This window comes from Dermacentor andersoni, chromosome 4, assembly GCF_023375885.2.
Source record: "Dermacentor andersoni chromosome 4, qqDerAnde1_hic_scaffold, whole genome shotgun sequence".
In the NCBI taxonomy this organism is placed as follows: Eukaryota; Metazoa; Arthropoda; class Arachnida; order Ixodida; family Ixodidae; genus Dermacentor; species Dermacentor andersoni.
In genome coordinates this window covers 42,510,616-42,532,424 of record NC_092817.1, presented here as the reverse complement: position 1 = coordinate 42,532,424, position 21,809 = coordinate 42,510,616, and the positions used below count along the sequence as shown (strand labels likewise).

Sequence of the window (21,809 nt, the reverse complement as noted above, 5' to 3'; positions counted from 1 at the left end):
GTTTTTCCATTCGTTGTCAATGTATACAGTGCAGAGTGCAGGGACATAGAACCAGTACCTAGCAGACAGAAACACGCGTTATGACACCGCACCAAAAGCCGTGCCTTGTACCCTCCTTTGAGACCTCCGCTGTAGCCCTTTAGACCAAAAATCACTTCCCCGTGAGACACAGGCGCCTTCAACTCTCAGTCAGCCCCTGTAATAATATTTCTCGGTTGGAGCAAGTCTCGCTTCGGAGACAGCGGGCTCACCCTTGCACCTGCCGACCCGTGAGCCTGCTGCCAAGCACTTGAAGACCCAGTGAACTGTCGAAAGCGGGCATTCACTAGGAACCAGAGCTACTCGAGAGATGTTTTTGAGCTGTCAAACAATAACGGATCAAACAGACGGTTGTAGCGGTTGACTCATTGAAGATAACTCCGGTAGACCACTATTGCAATTTCTACATGAGGAGGGCCTCTTAAAACATTTGTTTAAATATACACATATATTGCGCAGGGAAAGCTACCTGAAAAAAAAAGTTTACTTCTTATTCACGTTACGTTACTATATAGAGATTGCGCGCGGTATACTAATGACGTGTTGCTCATAATAACTCTACACCTCTTTGATGGTATATTAATTTCTTGTTCGTCGTATTGCCGTTCGCAGTTGTGGAAGCACCACGGACAAAGCCCATAGGGTCGTAAATGCAAATAGGTACCGCGATGAAGTTCTGGAACAAGGTCCCAGTAAATATTAAGCGATCATCATCATTATCACTAGTTAAACGCAAGCTTTCTTTTTCTACGTATTAGCACTTTCAAGTCTTGCAATCAGAATTATTTCTTTAGTTTCTTTCTGCGCTCTCTATTATCCTTGTACACTTTGTTACTTTATTACTTGAATAATATTTATTATGCTGGTATTTCCATGAATTCCATTCATTTCGACTTCATATTAAGTAGTATGCTGTACTGTCGCATCATGTTCTTTCGCTAAGTTTTCGTACTCCAAAACAGCTAGAGGTCACCTATACATACACGACTTGAAGAGCAAAAAAAGCACGGGGAAAGTAAGAAGGGTGTACGGGAAAAGACGGCTTTCAAGTGTCGGATGTCCTTTATGGGACAATCTTCCTGTTCACCTAAACCAACACAAAGATTATTTGTGTGGGATGCTTAAATGTTACTACAAAGAACTGTATTACAAAGAATACCTATACACCCGTGTGCTACAGGACCTCCTTCTGTATAGTGACGTGTATTCTCGACTGACACATAGCCTAGAATTCTTTTGGAAACTACCTTACGAACAGACAACAAATAGTTCGGTTTTTCAATACTAATCCAGATTTTCTCCCAGTAATATCGGGTGTCCCCCAAGAATCCGTGTTGGGACCCATTTGATCTTCAATATATATACATACGTGAACGACCTTCCATTAATGCTAGATATAACTTCACTCTTGTAATGTGTGCATATGACACTGCTCTGGTTTGCGCACATGCGTCCATTGCTGAAGCTTTCCATGCAGCTAACGAAGAAATAGGGCTAATTTGTGATTGCGTTCATACCCATAAACTGCTCTTAAACTTTAAGAAGACAAAATGTATGTTGATTCATTCTTCTCATGAAGCTATAGTTTTGGACTTACTTCAGGCTAAAGGAGAACCTACAGAAAGAGACAGTGACCTACCATACTTAGGTGTTGTATCAGACTACCATTTCAATTGTAAAATGATTATTGACTGTCTGTGCAAAAAGCTCGGCGCTGTCTGCCTTACGCTTTTCAAATGTCGCCATTTATTTGATGTAGTGACATTGAGAACGATCTATTTTGCCTTATTTCGTAGTCAACTATCTTTACATTATGTAATATTGGGGCCATATATAGGGTGTCCCAGCTAACTTTAGCCAGAGTTTTAAAATATTTGAATGTCACGTAGCTGGACAGAACCAAGGTAATTTTGTTTGCCGCCGCTTGGAGATGCTCAAACGATTTTCTCATTCCGCCTAATTACATAATTAGACTCAATTGATTAATATTTTCAAATATTTTAATTATATGACACGTGTCAACGAGAAAATTGTAGAGCGACATGAAAAACTCCCGGTACAGCTTTCTGTTAATTCCTCAATACTTTCTACATAAAAGTGTTTTTCCGAGCGTGAAATAAGCCCGCGGATACACGCGTGCATTTGTAGGCTGCTTTCAAGAGTGTAATACTTTGCCGCATGACAAGACAGATGACGATTATTGATGTGTGGCAAGATACGATCTAAAGGGTGTAAATTTGTTTGAGTGTACACTCCTAGACAAAGGTGCAACCCTTGGGGTGTATATCTGCCACACAACGATAATCGTCATCTGCCTTGCTTGCGTTTCCTTTCTTGAAAACGCCGCGCCCGCTACTTTTCGGTCGGGAATGCTATGTCATGTTGATAACCCGTTACTGGGAAGTACCGGGCTCGCAGCGTTAAAGAAAGGAAATGCGGATAAGACAGGTGACGTTTATTGTTGTGTGGCAAGATACGACCCAATGGGTGTAATTTTATTTTTGAGTGTATTACTTTGCCGCGAGCGCGCGGCAAAGTAACGCCACCTATAGAAAAGTGTAGGTAACGTTGAGCGAAGGCGGGAAAGACAAACGAAGCGAAGCGTCGCGGAGGACGGAGGTAAGGCACGCCGGGTTGACCTCCTCTGGCAGTTGCTACAGGTATTGTTTGCGATACAGACGTACTGGGATAACATCGTCCTCTCGCACCATGCGCTGTGTGTGCGAGTGAAAGCAGGCGACGGTGAGCCGACGATGGCGGCTCAATTAGGTGTTCTGTGGCTCAATCTCACGTGCGCAGGGGAGGAAGCGCGCCGTATTCCGTCGCGCGCATGACGCCGGGGAGGGGAGGGAGGCGGGATGCTGTACTTCGACCGCGCGCGGTCCCACGGCCTTTATCTTGAATAAAAGACGGGACAAAAGAAGGCACACAGGGACACATACAGCGCTGTTTATCTTGAACGCGATCTGATTTGAGGGCACGGTTTAGGTGGGCCAACGGTTCGTAGCTTTGCGTGCGCAGTGGTCTCACCACTCAGTCTGCATTGAAGCGTCACTTCGCTTGCTGCTGCTGCCGCCATTCCTCACGCCAGCGTTTTGACATAGAGTGTTCGCGGTCATCGAGTGTGAAGTGTTCATGTTTGCCCGTGCGCGCTGACACCATGCTAGTTAATTTAGTTAGTAAGCGAATGTTTACAAGAGGGCGCCCTACTCCGACGGCTGTTGCGTATGGCGCGGCCGCGCTAGCCCCGTCTTGAATACGATCAGCGATGCGGACAGTGCAGGCGTTTAGGCGCACCGAGGGCCGATAGCGTCGTGTACGCTATAGCACCCATACGCTTGCGCGTCACCCGCGTTCACGAAGTGAAACGTCACCCTAATTTTTTTTTCTCCATAACGTCACTGTATTTATTTTGTTCTTAGGTAGCCAGCTCAAGCATCTCTCAATTCTTTGATGACTCCATCATATCTATACGTTCTTGAGGTGCATATATTTGCGCACTCATCATCCATGTGTTCCCGAGTTTCTCCCCAAAATTGGATTGGATTGCAGAAACTTTATTTATGCCTGCAGTTGGGCGCTCGCGCGCCCCGACGAGGGCCTACGTCATCCTCGAAGTTGCCGTTACTCGGCGCGGGTCTTCGCTCGCCGTTGCCGGCTCGCTGGGTCCGTGCCTTTCGAGCGCCTCGAGGACCTGCTGGACGGCCCAGAGCTGATCGTCTCGGTCGTAGCTCTTTGCGGCTGCCTCGAGCCGCGGTGGGAGTGTTCTTGATTTAGCGTCTTCTGGATATTTAATGCAGTCCCACAATATGTGCGTGTAGTCTGCGGTCTCCCTCCGGCAGACTCTGCACATATCTGTCGGATATGTCTCGGGGTACATGCGATTCATCAGTTTCGGGCTCGGTAGCGATCCGGTCTGGAGCTGTCTCAGTACTACCGCCTCCGCTCGACTCAGTCTCGGGTGCGGGGGTGGAAGAGTCCTGCGAGCCAAGCGGCAGGCCTTCGCGATTTCATTGTAATCCATCATGCGGTCCTTAGTTCCGAACCACGTCGGACGGTCTGTCGCCGGGGCGCGGTTGGTTAGCGCTCGCGCCGCGGCGCCCAAAATCATTTTTGCTCGGCGCTCTGGTCTGGTGGGCAGATTTGTGGTGCCATCTAGCTTGCGGGCAGTACATGATCAGAACCGCATTGCCACGAGCGGTGGCATTTACAAATGAACCTGTCATGTCGTCAAAATACCGAAACATGTAAGGAAGACCATTTTTCAGGTCAGAAGATCGCCAGTATTATCCCGTTCATGACTCCATCGTATAAGCTACTGGTACGTTAACTGTGCCCTTTTCCCATGATCGGTGGATGTGGATATTATTTGCGAAGACTTCTCCAGCCATAAGGTAAAAAAGTCCCGCCATTTCGAGACCGGTTCGGTCCCTTCTTCAGAGGGAGATTAAAGCGACCGAAGAGTCTGATTTGTGCAGTGTTGTAAATATTCAACCTTACATGCAAAAAGATTATATATTGGAATCCCTACGAACGAGTATCTGAACATAACGAGTATTGCATCTTAGGCACTCCCGTCTCCAATTTGATGGATTATGTATTATGTTTATTTCATTGTCAGTTTCCATATTCAAATACTGCTGTTTCTTATTTTTGTGCCAGCAAAAATATCGAAATGACGGGATCAATCAGTGAAATGAGGTGGTATAATTAGTGAAAGAAGACATATTCGGGGAAATGAGAAGAGGACTGAGGGAAGTCGGATCTGATGAGTGCTAAAAAAAAAAGGACTAAAGGGATTACAAATACAAAAAAAAAACAGAAACATATATCCTTGCTAGTCATAATTGTCTGTGAGACAGTATATAATAATCATCGTGTCCGTGACTATAAGGTAAAGCGTAATGTGCACAGCTTGACAGCAGGCAAAGGACGAAAAGGCACGATGGAGACAAGGGCAATAGTTGACACAGCGCTATAGTCTCCGTGGTGCATTTCTGTCCTTTGCCTGCTGTCGCGCTGTGCACATTACGGATTACCAATTAGCCCGGTCTCACACCTTGCTGTGAGGTAAACCTATCTCTTGTGCGCACTCGATCTGCATAAGCTCGAAAAGCTATACATGGGGGCAGCACAATATGTAAGGATTCTTCTGTTTTGATTCTATCCATTTATTATCAACCGTTGCAGCGAGTGACGGCTTCATGCATAAGAGTGCACAGGAAGTTTGATGGGCTTAGAACTAGGGTGCCACAATGCACTCCGGAGAAGGAACGCATTGAGGCACTCTAGGCCGAACCACAACCTTATAAAGGAGGACGTGGGGCCTAGATAAACAAGTTAGGCCAAACTACCTCACAGCGCTCCACCCCCCTTCACCCCAATATATCATTTCTTTTTTCTCATACTATCCACTCTGACACATTTCGCAAACAGTCAACGAGAAATGAAGCGCTATAGGCACTTGGGCAATGTGTATTTTGTACATTACTTATTTTACACGACCTGCAACCATGCGCAAGGCATTATAATGCAAATATAGTGTTAACCACAAATTGATGCAAATAACAGTAACCTCATTCTTTCTTCTTTTTTTTTTCGTACAAGAAAAATCACAAGGTGTTTTTTGTCGCGCAGTCATAAATACACAGGCTTCTCTTCAGAGCTCTCCTTCACATAAACGAAGACTCTTAATGAGTTGCATCTTTTTAGAAATGAGAAACCCATTGATAACAATGACGCCCAGTGGATATCATCTTCACATCTACTGCCAGGACATGGATATCCCAGAGATGCCTCGAGGACGTCCCTCACACAATCGCTTGGCCGCACTTTCCGTGTCCTGCAGACATCCCTTGCATGTCTGCGAGGAACATCATGGGAACATGCTGCGTGCATTTTGCGCAGTGTGTGCTACAACGTCTGCTACGTTCGCATTACGGTTTGTGTGAAAGATGCAAATGAAGCATCAAGAACCGACTAACAGAACATTGTGCGTACATGTTACGCGTACGAAAGTTCAGTATACTTCTCATTCTTCTAGACCTTCCGCCGAGCGCTGGGGGCTCATTGAACTAACTGAAATTTTCAAAATAAATTGCTTCAGAACATTTGGAAATTACGACGTACGCAAGCTGCGGACATGGTAGCTTCGGATTGTAATTCGACCATACAGAACAAAAAAACATAATTCTGTATACAGAATTATTGTTTTTTCGCAAGGGCAAGGAGAGTTTATCTTTGAGTTTCCTCGCTATAGCGAGGAAACTCAATTGCATATTTACAATTGTTTTTTGGGGCACCCGGAAAAATTCGACGGGTAAATAGGACCAATTGGGTTTTTGACACAATTGGTCTCTGAATTGGACTCGTTGAAACCAACATGAAAAACAATGGAAAGGGGGATAACGGATTTGCTTGAGACTCCTTTCGAGAAGCATACTCATGCATGAACACACTATGATAATTTGATATTTTCATTGACCTAGCCAGCATTCACAAATTCACTAGTTATGAGATTTACATGTCAGGTGCTACATATGTAAGCAAAATTTGGTTGACCAAGTGCTTGCTGTGGTTAATGAGAAAAATGGTGAAATTGGTTGTCTGCACTGATCACATTAAAATACAAAGATATCTTACTTGAAACCTAACATTATAATTGTGCTGTTATTATTATTATCCACTATTTTGTTGTTTCAAGAGATTACTCATCTAGTGAGTTCCAGTTGAGTCCAATTGGGACCAATCAGTATACCAAGCTCTATTGATGTTTAATTGAAACCAACTGGACCTCTGGTGAAGCCCAATTGGAACGTGGGCCTCCGATGATACCCAATTGGAACCTGTTGGATCCCACTGAAAAATACATCTGGGCTGAATGGTTTTTAACTGGGGTGTGCGATATCCTCGGGTCGTCCGTGGTGGAGATACGAAACTGAACGTCCTACGGATGAAGTGTTTTCACTGAGGAACGACCTCCTTAAGGAATCTTCCATTGTGATTTTCAATGTAGCAACTTGCTGACAAACACGGATATTCTCAGTAGGCTTCTACAGCTTACATTCACAGCCAGTTTTCACCTATTGAAAGCAAAAGCGTGCATTATTTTGGCCAATACTGACTGGTCGAAGCATCTCGCAAACAGCGAATGCCCATGGCTGCTCTACCAAAAGCAAAAGCAACCATCGAAGGCGCTCGCGGGACATGGAACTATACGGCTTTCCTACACGATAATTGCGCAGGAGGACGTCTGTCGATTTCTTTTCTTGAAGTAAACATCGCTAGATGGGAGGCCTGTGTCTTAGCAGCACTTTTATACGAATACAGTTTCTTTCGCTCGATACGCATGGGTATTGCGCTTTTAAATTCTCCCGCCCAACAATGCCTTGCAGATTTGCGCGACCAGACATGCCTATCTTCATGCTGGCATACCACCACGTACACCGTGCTGGCGCCGTTACAAGGTTAGGTGAACGCAGAGCATTAACCAAGACCGTTCCTTAAACAAAAGATTCATTTGTCGCCAGGCGCTGTGGTAAATATAGATTCCGAGACATGCGCCATTTTTACGTCTCGAATCATAGAGGCTGTAGGCGTTCAATTGTATGCCTCTATTGGAAACTGGGAGGCGCTTGCATCGATACGTCGAGCCGCCCCATGACATTTTCTGCAGAGCTGCCATCTGCCGCTCTTCATCGCTAGCACTGAGAGGCAACCATGGTTCAGTACCGTTTGGCGCCATTAATGTGTTATTGACAAATATAATTTTATATGCATATTTGTGCTTCCCCAGTGACCTTCTCGACGAACAGCGAACTTTGAGAGGACGATCAAGAGCCTTCCAGCAACCTGACGTCGGTAGGCTGATCGGCTGAGAGCGCGTCAGCAGCGGCCATTGGCCTACTTGGTGAGCGGCAGCAGTTTAAGCCTAATGGGGCAACTCCGAGCATCAACAAACAAAAACCGTGGGTTGTCGACAACGATAGTGCAAAGAGAAGCGAAATGATCAGAGTGTATGTCATTGTTGCAGTGTGCACGGTTTGCGCGTTCAACTCGTCTGCCAACATCGAACTCGCTCCCTTTCTGTTTCTGAAAGCGCGGTAGTTCCCTACGCTTCATTTTGTGTATCCGCATTATCTTGCGTAATGACGGACACGCATTGTATCCATTGCTGTGGATCAGAGTGAATGTTGCCGGTGGCCACTTTCCATGAGGCGCACAATATGATTGGTGCTGGCGAGACGATCGCAGCTGTCTATAGCCGTCCATCGGAAGCCCTGCGATAGCACCCATTTTCAGCGGAGAACCATCGGTAGAGCTTAGCGGCAGCTGCTTCACAATCGGGGTTCGCATTGCGTTTGCCTCACACCTTCGACGCTTTCAGTGCAACATTGAAATGCGTGATCAGCCTCCCCGATTGGCACGTTGCTGGTTGCTTGGTAGTTTCGGTGTGTATCGGCTAGTTCTTACCGTGCCTCCCGGAGGTTCGGCCCCGTTTTGACATGATCGCTTGTAACAGTTTTATTATTGCACATGTAGGCGTTGGCACTGAATCTCCCGTGCTCAGCATCGTGCTTTCGCTTAGCTGCTGCTGATACACGCAAAGGGTTACCCGTCAGCACGAGTCGTTAGATGCATTGCAACCTCCGTAGCTCTGTAACGTAGATGCTGAACTGAAACTACTTGCTCAGCATAACTAGTCTCGCGCAAATAGGATCCTTTTTTTTTTTTTTTTTTTGTAGCTCTCGCTTGTTAGTTTTTCAGGACGAAAAGCACCGCTGTGTGCTCTTTTGCAATGTTTGTGTGTTTTGTAAAAGAAAACTCAAGATTCAGGTACCTGATGTGCGTGTTTTAGCAACAGACGACCATCCTTTTTCTATAATATGTAAGGCAGTGCAACTCCCCCAACCTTCTTTTTTTTTCGCAAACAAGCAAAGCAGTTGTAATAGTTTACATTAAAAAAGTGCACGGTTGATTCACCAGGCAAGGCATTAGTTCGCTTTGTTTCATTGCACTTGAATTGCAATTAAATGTCAAAGTGTTCAACAAGCATAGTTGAAAACAAGTCTTTTATCATACATTAAATGCACGTTTATGTGAAAGCTGCGTAATGGCCCCAAATATTCACATAAGGTCAGGAGTGAAAGGAAAGTCACCTGATGCAAAAAGACGCCACTTAACAGTCTACATAGAAAATCACTTTTTCTTTTTGCATTGTTCCAAGACCTCTACTGTATTGTGTACGTGATGTGTGGCATTTGTTCGAATCGGCTGTGTTACGTGTACTTAAAAAAGCAGGTGTTGTAGAAACCTGTCGATGAAGCACATCTGCAACTTGGATCAATTGAAGCTAGGATAATCTAGTTGGAAACATCAAATATTGCCAAAATGTGTCCGTATGTTTTCATTTTTCACTTTACACTCAAACTTTCAGGGATTTCAAAAACAGACCTAGACCATATGCATGAGGATAAACATTCACTTCCTTCTCTTTTCCTTTCATTTCATTCTGCAGTAATTGAAATCTTCGTATGCTGCATGAAACCATCATTTCTTTCATTGCACTAGAAATGCTTGTGATGCAAGTTGTCATGGTGTGGCTAGTGCCTTTTGTTTGTTTTTTGTCATACTGAGATATTTGACTATAGCATATAGTGCCAGAGCTTTTTGTTGTTGTTTTTGTTAGCAGAGGAATAATTAAATTTAGTTTCACAATATTATGACAAGAAATAAAAAGAAAGTATCAGGTACAGGAATAGCACAACGGAAGCACTGTAGTTTAATGTATCGTGTCTTGCTCACTTTCGAGTATGTTTCATGTCCATGGATGTCAAGCATCTGCTGTTTAAAGCATTTTCTACCTATTCAAGCTTTCTATTCAGTTGTTGGCCTGCATGCACATTTGGGGTGTCTTTTGGAAATAAGCTTCGGACTGAGCTTGGTTCCTTAGTTCACGTCCCATTGTTGTTTCCATGTTGCAGTGTGTGACCCTGTCGGCACCGGGTCTACCTGTTTGCGAAGCACCCGTAGTTGCACAGGGCATGGACAAACAACCGTGACAAAATGGCGGCCAACCCTCCCAAGGTCACCTACCCGCCAGGTATCAAAGCCATCTCTGATGACTTGAGCACAGATGACCTCGTGCGACGGCTAAAGGTATGTGGTCACCTTGGTGTTCTGACTGTATGTCTTTACTGCCATATGTGTGCTCATTCATTATTGAGCCTATTGGCCAACGGCAAGGAAATTTTGGACTGCATAGTGAATCTAGTTTCAGATAACGTTGATAGAGAGCAGACTCCATGCAAAGTTTTACGGTTGAAATACGAGTGTATGTGTCATGAAAAGCCTACAAAAATAAGTGTTTTTGATACCAAAGATGAAAAAGAAAATACTGCTGTTATCACACGCCAGAAATGATGCAGACCCCCAAAACATTGAGAAACAGCATAGTACCTTGAAGAAGATCAAGTGGGCAATTTTCAACTCTTGGCAGGTTGAAAATCTCTGAAGTCATAATCTAGAATTTGCATCACATCCAATAACTACCAGGTGCCCACGTTGCCTGCTTAAATGCTATTTGAAGCTTATTAATAATGAAATTGGACCATTAGCAGTATTGCAGCTTTGCCAAGATTGCTTCAATATGATGTACTACTCATATATAACAAATTTAGCCAAAGCAAAATTTCGTTCCAATTGGCTTTTGTGCCCCAAAGAATCACAGGGACTTCAACAAACTATGGTGTATGGCTCCAGACTATACCTTTTCATCTGGTGAGCAAAAAAGGGCTTGCAACCAACACGCGGCAAGCCTTTCCTCCTCTCTGGCCTGCGCGAATTGGCGCAGTCCTGCTTGAATGTGTTGCCATCACATGCTGCGGAACGATTTTGGAAATGCTTTAGTTTGTTCTACAAAAAATTTGTGATGTCAGTTCATACAAGATCATCGGGGAACTACTGTGTAGCCTTTGGGTGCAGCAGTAATTACAGTATGTAGAAATTTCTCTTGGCTGCGCAAGAATGTGACATGCATCGCTGGCCACAGTGTGTGCATGTGTTGTAAAAACCATTTTGCCTGTATCGGTTTCCAGTCAACAAGAGCAGCAGCGTCTGTAGATTGCCGGCATTGGAAAAACTTTCTTACTATCTGATTGCTTGGCATGATAACTGGAACATAAGAGTGCTCGTGTACAGCCTCCAAAACATCTAAGTGCCAATTGTAGAATATTCGCATCAGCCACTGGCATTGTTTTCACACACTTCAAGTCCACTACAAGGTAGTATCGTACTAAGTACGAGGTGTGTTCAAAAAGCATCGAACCTTTTTCTTTCTCACATTAACCAATGAAGTGCCGGAGGCTTCCTTCAGTGGAGCTGGCAAAATGGCAAAAACTCCACTTAGTGCAACACCAGCAACCAGCAACGAGCGTGCTTTCATCCTTCTTTCTTTGTAGCACTTGCAGACAGTTGATCCCAAATTGAACACATCTGAGCAGCAGTAGTTGTTCGATTTCTTCGCAACAAATAGGAATATCCTTTTGCATATGTTGAGGCCTATCCTAGCGTAAGATTGTTCACTGTGCACAGCATAGTCACGCCATCTTTCGAAAAATATGCCAGTCAGCAAAGTTTAGCGAGGGAGGGGGAACTAAGAAAAAGATGCTTAATTATCTGGATTTAACACAGAACAAAATACAGTCGGACCACATCATTACGAAATCACTTTCGACACAAAAATATTATTTTTTGTTTGGTATTCATTATAAGCACACTCTGATATTGGTGTAAGAAAATTAACAATCTTTAGATTTACTTTGTTATAAAGTCAAACCCAACTATATTGAACCCAGTCACATAGAGTTATCCTGTATATCGAACAATTTCTGAACATGGTATAGTAACAATGAGAATGTGTAACAAAAATTACGGTTACATTGAACAAAAACAGCGTGGACTCCAGGTATCTTGGACGTCAAGTGCTGTAAATGTGCCCCCAGAAGTTGGCTTCCCTTGCGGGAGAGGGGAAGTCAACTAACACACCTCAAAAGTGGTTTAGCTTAGCGGCACATGGGCAGCTATATCCACCCACTCTGCCGACCGTGACCGTGCCACATCGGGCGAGCTGTCGACACCCCCTGTAAAAAATGATCCTGATCCATCCCCAGTGCTTGCTCAGACAGCCAATCAGAGGTCCTTGTGCTCTCGTTGTGCAAGTGCAAGTTGTCTCGCTGCTTTTCTTGCTCATTGTGTTTGCGCCTTGAGGACTACATTGCCGACATTGTACCGAAAACAAGTGAAAGCGGGCACAATGAGGAAAGCAGTGAGGATTTTTTGCCCACATCCTCCGAGGTGATTGGTGCACTTGCACTAGCCCGGCACTTCTACTCAAATGTGGAAGATTGCGGGCTCAGCTACTCCGACTCCTTGGACAATGTGGAGAAATGTGTGTTGTCCCACACAGCGAAGTTGGCCACACAAAAGAAGATACAGAACTGTTTCATGTGAAACTTAGCCAAGTAAAGTGCTTTTGTAAATGGTACGTGCTTTTATGACATCCAATTCTTTAGCAAGCTTATATCGAATTATGCTCTATATCAAACTGGTATGTTTTTTGACGTAATAGTTCTGCGGAAACCCGCAAGGTGGAGAGAAGTAATTAAATAAAGAGAAAATCAGACATCCACCCGTTCGTAGCAATTGCTACGAGTCCCGGACCAGGACGAATTTTTATTCAACTGCGAGGCTTTTCTTTCAAGGAACCCGTATGGGTTTCCTTTGTAGCAATTGCTACGAACGGGTGGATGTCCGATTTTCTCCTTATTTAAACTGATATGTGTGTTTTGCGAGTTTGGTATAACAGGGTTCAACTGTATCCATGTTTATTATGTCAAGGTTTAACTGTGAAAAGACAGGCAGATTTCAGAAGCAGTTGTCTGGGCGTTGGTTTTTCAGAGAAGGTGCCAAACTGTGATGATGCAGCGGCGTTGCTGTTGCCATCGGTGTTTATTTATGCCTCAGTGGTGGCATTGTCACAGAGCATGGTTGCTTTTAAACCATGTGACCATGCTCAGCAAATGGAAGTGCAAGCAGTGCTTAGGTGACAAGCATGTAACTCCACCCCTTTGAAAACATGTACTGTAACTCTATTCTCACGAGTGCCGAGATTCAGGGGTGTTGGGTGCCATGTTTAAAATATGTATGTTAGAGTGCAGTAAAAGATACAGATATGTTTATCCACTTGCTTCTTTCGTGCCCTTTAGTGCATTTGAATGTTTGTTTAAGATCAATGCACTACATCACACTATTCTGCTGTTTCGCACCCTTCCCCCAGTGTATACCTTTCTTTTCCCCACAAGCACTTGAATGACGTCTTTGGTGGAATGGTGTTTGCAGGAGTGCGCCCAAACATTCCAGAACCTGAGTCAAGATGAGGACAACAATGCCTATGTGCAGTTGGCCTTGCACCTGGCGGGTGAAGGCTTCTTGAACCACCACTCCAAGGATGTGCGTCTGCTTGTAGCATGCTGTATTGCAGATGTGTTTCGTGTGTTTGCACCCGAGGCCCCCTACAAGGATCCTGAGCAGCTCAAGGTATGCTGCTTTCTTTTCCCGGTGCATGAAACGCAGTGTAACGTTGGTAACGGTAATTGCTGTAATTAAGTAATTAATAGATTGAAACAGCAGCTGTAAAGCTTATTGGTTGTGTATTCAACAATTCCACAACAGTCACAAACAGAATGGTGGCCCACACCTCGACTAACTACTTCAAAATTTTGTCCTGCAATGCACGCGTGTCTGCATTGTCAAAATTATGTGATGCAGCTTGGTTGCCACTACCTCAGCAGAAAAAATACTGAATTATTTTGAAGGAGCCTTTATAATAAAAGCGGCACGTCATTGTTGCCAACCTGTGCTGGCACTATCTTGCGATGCTAGTGCCACTAAAGCTGGCTCTGATGGTAGGTTGTTGCCATGCCAGCTCTGCGAATGCAGTTTCAGTTTTGTATCTAACTCCGCACGGGCAAATTTCAGACAAATTTTCTCTAAAAATTGTGCCTTATAATCGAGCAAATATGGCATATCTTTTGAAACGTTCTGGTAATAAATGGAGCCCCAACAAGTATGGCGTATACATTTCTGATGCATTGAAGTCTCATATGAAGACACTTTCACTGTATTTTGTCTTGCCATTGAATGCGTGTCGTGACCAGCAACCCCTTGATTGACGGAAGCTGTGGTGGGGGGGGTGCAGACCATCTTTTTATTCTTCATAGAACAGCTGAGGGGCTTGGAAGATCCCAAGGATCCAACTTTTAAACGCTATTTTTATCTGCTGGAGAACTTGGCATGGGTCAAGTCATTCAACATATGCATCGAGCTCGAAGATAACCAAACCATCTTCTGTCAACTGTTCTCACTCATCTTCACCATTGTTAAGTGAGTATCCTCTTTTCACTGTCCACTGATAGGCAGGTGAGGTATTCTTGGTTGTTCACTTTCAGAGATACAGTCATTTTCACAGAATTTTTGCATAGCACGCTGCCAGGAACGCTGTCAACAATAGACGTCAATGTGTGCGGTGCTAGTCAGAAATCTCGCAAGAGTGATTGTATACCCAAAAGTGGATGGCTGAGAATACTGCCCCAGGCAGTGTAAATACAGTTGATTTCATTTAATTTGACCCTGACAGGATCGACAAAATTGGTCAAATTGTCAGGCGAGTTGTATTGTACAAAAAGCAAGAAATACGCCAAAATACACCACTGATTCATTTGGCAATATTTGCCCCCACTCAGTTCTGTCTCCACTGATTGTGCTTTCAAAAAAAGGAGAGTCGCGTGCCAAACTTTCTCTACCTTGTCCTGTGTTCCTGCTCTAAACCAACAAATGACGCTTGTTTCCTGTCACTCAGTGTTGGCGGAAGACATTTAGCCAGAAACTTTATACTCTGTACCGAAACTTCGCAAAAAAAAAACTAACTAAAATTCTGTTGTGTTGCCTGTAGGCAACATTCATAAAAAAAATGCCTAATGTCCATCGTCATCATTCTCAGACAGCACTTTATCACTGTCTATGAAGAACCACAACGTGTTGTTGCCCATACAGTCCGTGGCGCATGTGATGTTCAGAATTCATTCAAACGACTCTGCAGCAATTGCAAACGAAATGGGTGACCACGCCTTAAATAATCACTTATCTAGTTTGTCCTGCAATGCATACAATTGTTGGTACGCCTAGAAGACAAAACACGACTTGTGGCCACTAGCTTAACATATAAAATAACTTGACTGTCCAGTGTGCTTTGTAGTCGGACGAGAAGCAGCATGTCATTGTCATGCTATGCAAGAACTCTTTCTGTCGCCCTTTCATTAGGCTCAATTCTCGACACGCATGGCAGCTGCACGACCACCATAATTTGCCATGTTGACCCTCTGATTGGCTGTTGAGAGGTCACATGTTTTGAAGTTCGCACCAGTAAGCGGGAGTTTTATAAATAGTTTTCGTCAAGATGACAAAACGTGATGTGAAGCTTCAGACTTCTAGAATAATACTTTTTTCTGATTGTTGGCAGCTATATAGCGAGGTTAGCACTTCAATAAGAAATGGATGGTCGTGTGCAGAAGCTTTTGCAATGCATCTGCAATTTCACGAATGTGTGATGGCAGTCCAAAATAGCCACCAGCTTGTTGATGTCAGCTTGTCGATTGGCTGAAAGAATATCACGTGAGGAGGATCACAGGAAGGGCCATTTCATAAACATCAATTTGACGTTGCGTGATGTTGAGCTGGGCCACCATTGCCGAAATATTGCGGCATAATTTGTGGTTCAACAAGCCGCATGAAATGTGCTCATGAGCAGCCGTAGGCAATGGCGGCCGAGAAGGGTGTGTATCGCCACATTTTCCCCATCTTTTGGGGCCATGAAAATCTTGTTCATAAGGCATGGTCATAGCGTTAGCATCGCTCTTGGGTGGTGTTGGCATTTTTTTTTTTTTTGTCTGCCTTTCTTTTTAACACATTTATTTGAAATAATAGTGCTTGAACATTACATATCTTCTGAGGCTTCTCGCATTTTTCACTGCTGCATTCATATTGTAATCAAGATTTAAAACTTTTTCACATTATCAGAGCTTATGATTACGGCAGCTTTATAATTTATTTTAAAAAATTTACGCAAGGCAATGCCTTGAAGGTTCATTGTGCAAATCTGGTAAGCAGCGAAGGGAACGAAAGATGTCAGCACCGGCACTTGCACCATGCAAGCAACTATTTGTGACGCGCGCATTACTGTCTGTGATATTCAGCCACTTCTCAGGCAGCCAAGTCGGGCTGAGTCATTTGCGTTTAATGAGATACCCATAATGTGACCTAGAATGTGTGCGCATCACCGCTGGTCAGTCGCATGTACTGTCTCAAGGTAGAAAACAAGTGCGATGGTGCCAATACACGGCAGCTCATTCCGCTTCTCGAAGTCGCATGTCCTGTCTAAATGAAGCAGACAATGGCTTGTGCGACACTGATGGAAGCAAAAGAAGTTCTTGACTGAATAATCGTTCACTTTGAGCTAGCTGCTTTATACAGTCAAACCTCGATATATCGAACACGGATATATCGAATTATTGCGTATATCGAACAATTTCTATATCACATGGAAAATCGCATGCATTTTTAATTCTTTATTTCGAACGGGGCCGGATGTAAAATGGATATATCGAACTCCGCCGCCCCAGACCAAGTGCGCTCTGTTGACAGGAGGCGAGCTTTCCCGCAACACTCTCGAAGATAGCGGCGGCGCGATCGGCGTACCAGACTGCTGCGTACGACAGCTGCCCACATCGGTTGCGCCGAGGGCGCCATTTGAACGTAGCGGCGTACACACGCGGCGGCTTGGAGCCAGCACGGCTAGCGGTGAGCACGGCCGCCTCGATCACGCGCGCACGGTGAGGCTTGCCGTTGTTCTTTATTCTATGGCTTGCCCCCGCCGTGCGCGCGTGATCGAGGCGGCCGGGGAGCCAGTTGGAGTGCTTTGTCGGTGCTGAGCCACACATCATGTGCATTGCGGACGTCGTTGGCGGTGACGACAGCACCGGAACAGTGGCGGAGTTAACAGACGTGGATATCGCAGCAGAAGTGACTGCTGAGCGGCCAAACGAAGACGCTGCCGAGGCTGATCCAGCAAGCGCTGATGTTGCCCCGCTCCCGACTGCAACTGAGGCTGTAGCTGCTTTGGCCGTTGTACGCCGCTACTGCGGCGCAATAGAAGGCACTGGACTGTCCCTTGTGGACCGTTTGGACTATGTTGAGGACGCCGTGGTCAAGCACGCGGTTGCCAATATGAAGCAGGCTACGCTGCTTCAGTACTTTCAGCGAACAAAATAAATACTTTGTTTGAAGCTTCATGTGAGTATCTATTGCGCCACGATTGGTTCATTGATTGATTTGCGCTAGTTTTTGACGCGTTTTCTACGTGATTTTATATATCGAATTCCGGCTATATCGAACTATTTTGCGATCACCGCGCTGTTCGATATATCGAGGTTCGACTGTATTTACTGAGGAGGAAAACTGTATTGCTTGATCAAAAACACTAGATTCATTGCCTTCATCACAATTTCTTAGGCAAAACGTCAGGTTTGCATCACGTTATGAAAGCAAAACGAGGGCATTAGCGTTATTTTGTACACATCATGCTTACGTCACACCTCGAAGAAAATGGCGGAATGTCCAGGATAGAGTCTGTGGTCACCTTTCATGGTCGCCATCTTGCAATAGTAATGACGCTGGCTAGGCTGGCTCTGATGGCAGGCTGCTGCGAATGCAGTTTTGGTTTTGGTTTCATACCGAATTGTACCGCACAAGCAACTTCAGGACGAATATTCTTGGGGGAAAAGGCGCACTTAGAATCGAGTAAGTACAGTCTACGCACGTTACAACGGACCAGCGTGCAACAGACTTTTGGATATAACGGACCATATTTCAACCTTAGTTTGCTCTACCTATTTTATGAATGCAACGAACTTTGCTTTTAATGGACCGCACTACAACGGACTATCAGCTACAGTGGACAAAATTAGTGGCAATTTTTGTCAAAATCGGGCATATAAAGCGGACTTTTGCAAGGGTCAGCGGACGATCGCGGCTCAATATCGCGCGCGCGAGAGGGAGAGGGAGGGAGGGGGGCGGGGCGGAAGCGCGCTGTCTTTCACGAGCGAGGCATAGGGGAGGGCGGTTTTACTTCAGTGGCTGCTGCTTATGGGAGTGATCTGCAATAAGGACAAAGTGGGCGCCCGCGCAGGCGCCGTATCTTAAAAGCGATCTACAATGTGGACAAAGTACGCCCAGTGCCAGTAGTTTCATATGCTCTGTGCTTTTAACGTTTCGTTTGCATTGAAGCGAGAGACAACGCGAAGGTCAATTCGCTCGCTGTTGCGGCCGCACTTCCTCACTCCAATGTTTCGACAGCAACTTTCCGCAGTCATCAAGCGAGATGTATTCATGTTTACCTGCGCGCACATGACACCGTGCTTGTTAATTCAGTTACTAGCCGAATGTTACAACTTTATACGGCTGATAAAACTACTATCCTTACTTCGCATAGCTGTCTACTAATTTGCTATCGCAATTGACGCTTCGCCTTTCGGGTGAAACTGCGACTCTTCTTCTTCTTTTCTTTCTTTCTATTTTTTTTACATTGGATGTTTGTCACTCACTCTTTGCAATAAATTTGTTACACATCGCGACCAAATTTTCGGAAGTGAGGCATTTCAGATAAAACGGACATATTTTGTCAGTTTATCGGTATTCGTTGTAACGAGAGTCGGCTGTACTGTAATAATTAATTGTGAGCTTCCGTTCTTGCTTTACAATAGTCCTGGGGCCGGCCAAAATTAGGCGTTTTCAATGGGAAATGACTTGTGTTCGCACATTTACTGTACCCTAAGTGCCGCCAGTATAGATGCTGCCAGTATTGGAGTCACCACTGAAGTCGCCATTGGGGTCAGGCATGTGCATGCTGACCATCCAAGTTTGAGTTATCCGGCAAAGGCTAATTTCTGGACAGAAGTAATAGTAGTTTGGCTCCATAGAAATATGTAAGTGCTGGCCGGGATTCCTGGTCAGAGTTAAATTAACTACACTCAAATTATTGAAAGTTTAGTTTATAACCGTAAGCACATGCAGACTGGATTGGACGGGAAACATTGTTAGATTTCCTGCTTCCTTTTTGTTAAGGGCCCCGTGTCACAGAAAATCTGGCGTAGGCATCCAGCGTCGGACGTCGCTTCAGCAAAAAGAATTTCGAACCAAATTCTGAACCACGCATACCGAACCGCACTTCTACCACCAATGTTGGTGTTGTACCACTGCACTGGTGCACTGGTCTACCACTGCACTGGTGTTATAGCAAACCAAAATTTGAGACTGCGTGCCCAGGTTTATGAAATATCCAGCTTTTTCTTATATTGTACACCCCATAAATTTTTATTGGGGGTGTGCAAATACTGAATAGTAGATTTCGAATCAAGTATTGTATTGAATCACGAAAAGAGAACTGAATATTGAATCGAATGTTGAATATAAGAAAGTTAACAAAATTTAATGCTTACAAATTTTTGGCAAAAAATATATGGTGCTGCACATGTTCAAGAGTCTTGTAGCATTTAATAACAAGAATCTAGCATGCTATCAGTAGCTTAAGTACATATAAATCAAGATACTATATAGTTTAGCCTACTCTTTTTAAAAGGAACACCGAAGTAGTATTCCAGCACTGATTACGGCTCAGTTATAATATGTAAAGGCCCCTTTTTTTATTTTCCACTAGAATTTCTGTTGAATTGAATCGAGTGTTTTCTTTTCTCTGTAACTAATGAATTAGTGACGTTCTGTTGTACTGAGCACCAGTGAGGTTCTCAGTTTAATAGTGGACCTGTGCTTTGCAGCAATCTTTCATTTATTGCATAGAAGAGTTTTGCTTTCTAGTTTTTCTCTAAAATGCAGAAAGGCTATCTCAACTTTACGGCAAGGGGGTTATGGTAAGGCCAGCCTGCCTGACAGAAGGGCAGTACATCACATGACTCCATCACTGCTCCGCACATAGTCAGCGTCGATGGTAAAGAGCAGGCACCGTCCATGCCATTTCTTTTCTTTTTCAATCTTTCTTTCTTTTTTTTTTTATCTAATCTTTGGTGTTCCCTCAAATCTCATCCGTATTGTGATAATGTGACTGTGCTCAGTCATCACGAATCATTGCACCAATGCAGAAAGCAAAGCCTTTCTGAAAGTGGTGTGGCATTCATTTGAGAAATAGACCAGCTGTTTTCCTGAAGTCTTGAACCATTGAGTGATAAATTTCTGTTATCTGCGTGCACAGCGACAACCACTCAAACAAGGTGAAAAACTTCATGCTGGACATGATGTGTCCTCTGATCACTGAGGCTGACACGGTCTCCCAAGGCCTACTCGACATTGTGCTCAAGCAGATCATCGAGCCCTGCAAGGTGAGACTTTGCCTACACAGGTTATCCGCATCAGTGCAATCAGCCTGCCGCAGTTGCTCTGTTGCTATGGCATTCTGTTGCCGTTAGTGAGGTTGCGGGTCCAATTCCTTGCCCTGGCAGCTACATTTGGGTGGGGGCAGATTGTAAAAATGCTTGTGTGCAAAATTAATTTTATGTGCACATTGACCCCTTAGCTGACGATGACACGGTAACTCGTCATCACGATGAGCATCCTCCGGTGCCAAGGACGAGTTAACTCGATGTGAACTTCCCACAGTTTTACGCGCAAGCATAACTGGCCATTGCTTCATTGCTGCCGTACGATTCCGCACACTCTAAAGTGGTGAAGCAAGCAGTTGGTAGTCTTTGCTTGGAATCGGCTTTGCGGAAATCGTGCGTCACCAAATGATGAAGCAATTGCTGCTGTATGATTCTGCACACTCTAAAGTGGTGAAGCGAACAGTTGGTAGTCTTTGCTTGGAATCGGCTTTGCGGAAATTGTGCGTACACCAAATGCGGTCTAGTTTTACGAACCAAGTTGGACGCCTTTTGGCAGATGGTTTCCCTTTGACAGTCGTCAACGCTATAGTAGTCTCTTCTGCAAAAAGTAAAGCTTGGAGCACGAAGGGCGAGAGCAGAGGTCAAACGACCGAAGGTAAGACCAGAGGTTATTCCCTACGTACACAAGGTGTCACACAACCTTAAAAAGGTTGCTAACCGTCATGGTATTCCTCTGGTATTCTCTGCACCCAACAAGCTTTCGAAGCTGTGTTCTCGAGTTTGCTGTAAGAGCAGGCGGGGCTGCCGCACGAGGCATGAGAAGCCCTTTGTTGAGTGCTCCAGAGGGGTTGTTTATGCAATCCCCTTGCACCCTTGTGGGCAGCTCTACATTGGTCAAACTGAGCGTTGTGTGAATGACTGTTTAAGGGAACATGCGCAAAAACTAAAGAAAAAAAAGGATAAGGGCGCACATTTGGTGGCTCATGTTACCGCGTGTGGCTGCAACGCTCGATTTTCTGCGACAACTATTCTTGGCAGGAGCGGCAACGCTTCTTCCAGGCTCGCTCTTGAGGCCTTCTTTATCAAGAAGAATAGAGATAGATGTGTGAGTGAGCCTTCTATCACATTACTGGATGCCGAATTTAACTTCTTGCGCAACCGCCTTTGATGTGCATGTACCGGTTACTCTTCTGCTTGGTAAGCGCATGCGTGACAAGAGGATTATATATATGCGCTATCCTTCCTTCCATTAAACAGTTGTGAGTA

At 44.6% G+C, this 21,809-nt stretch overlaps 1 protein-coding gene across 6 annotated transcripts in view; it reads left to right on the top strand.

The window, feature by feature from the left end:
- The first annotated feature begins 7,730 nt into the window (after nt 1–7,730).
- pds5 (cohesin associated factor B pds5) overlaps nt 7,731–21,809 on the top strand; it is a 74,478-nt gene continuing 60,399 nt past the window's right edge. For 5 of the 6 annotated variants that reach the window (XR_008613635.1, XM_055073650.1, XM_055073651.1 and 2 more), the window contains exons 1-5: nt 7,955–8,054; nt 10,023–10,197; nt 13,438–13,635; nt 14,297–14,481; nt 20,417–20,543. Coding sequence is in view for 5 of the 6 variants with exons in the window: in XM_055073650.1 (XP_054929625.1) it covers nt 10,105–10,197; nt 13,438–13,635; nt 14,297–14,481; nt 20,417–20,543 (603 nt within the window). In the remaining variant the exon portion in view is untranslated. The other variant, XM_050184094.2, reaches the window with a different exon arrangement.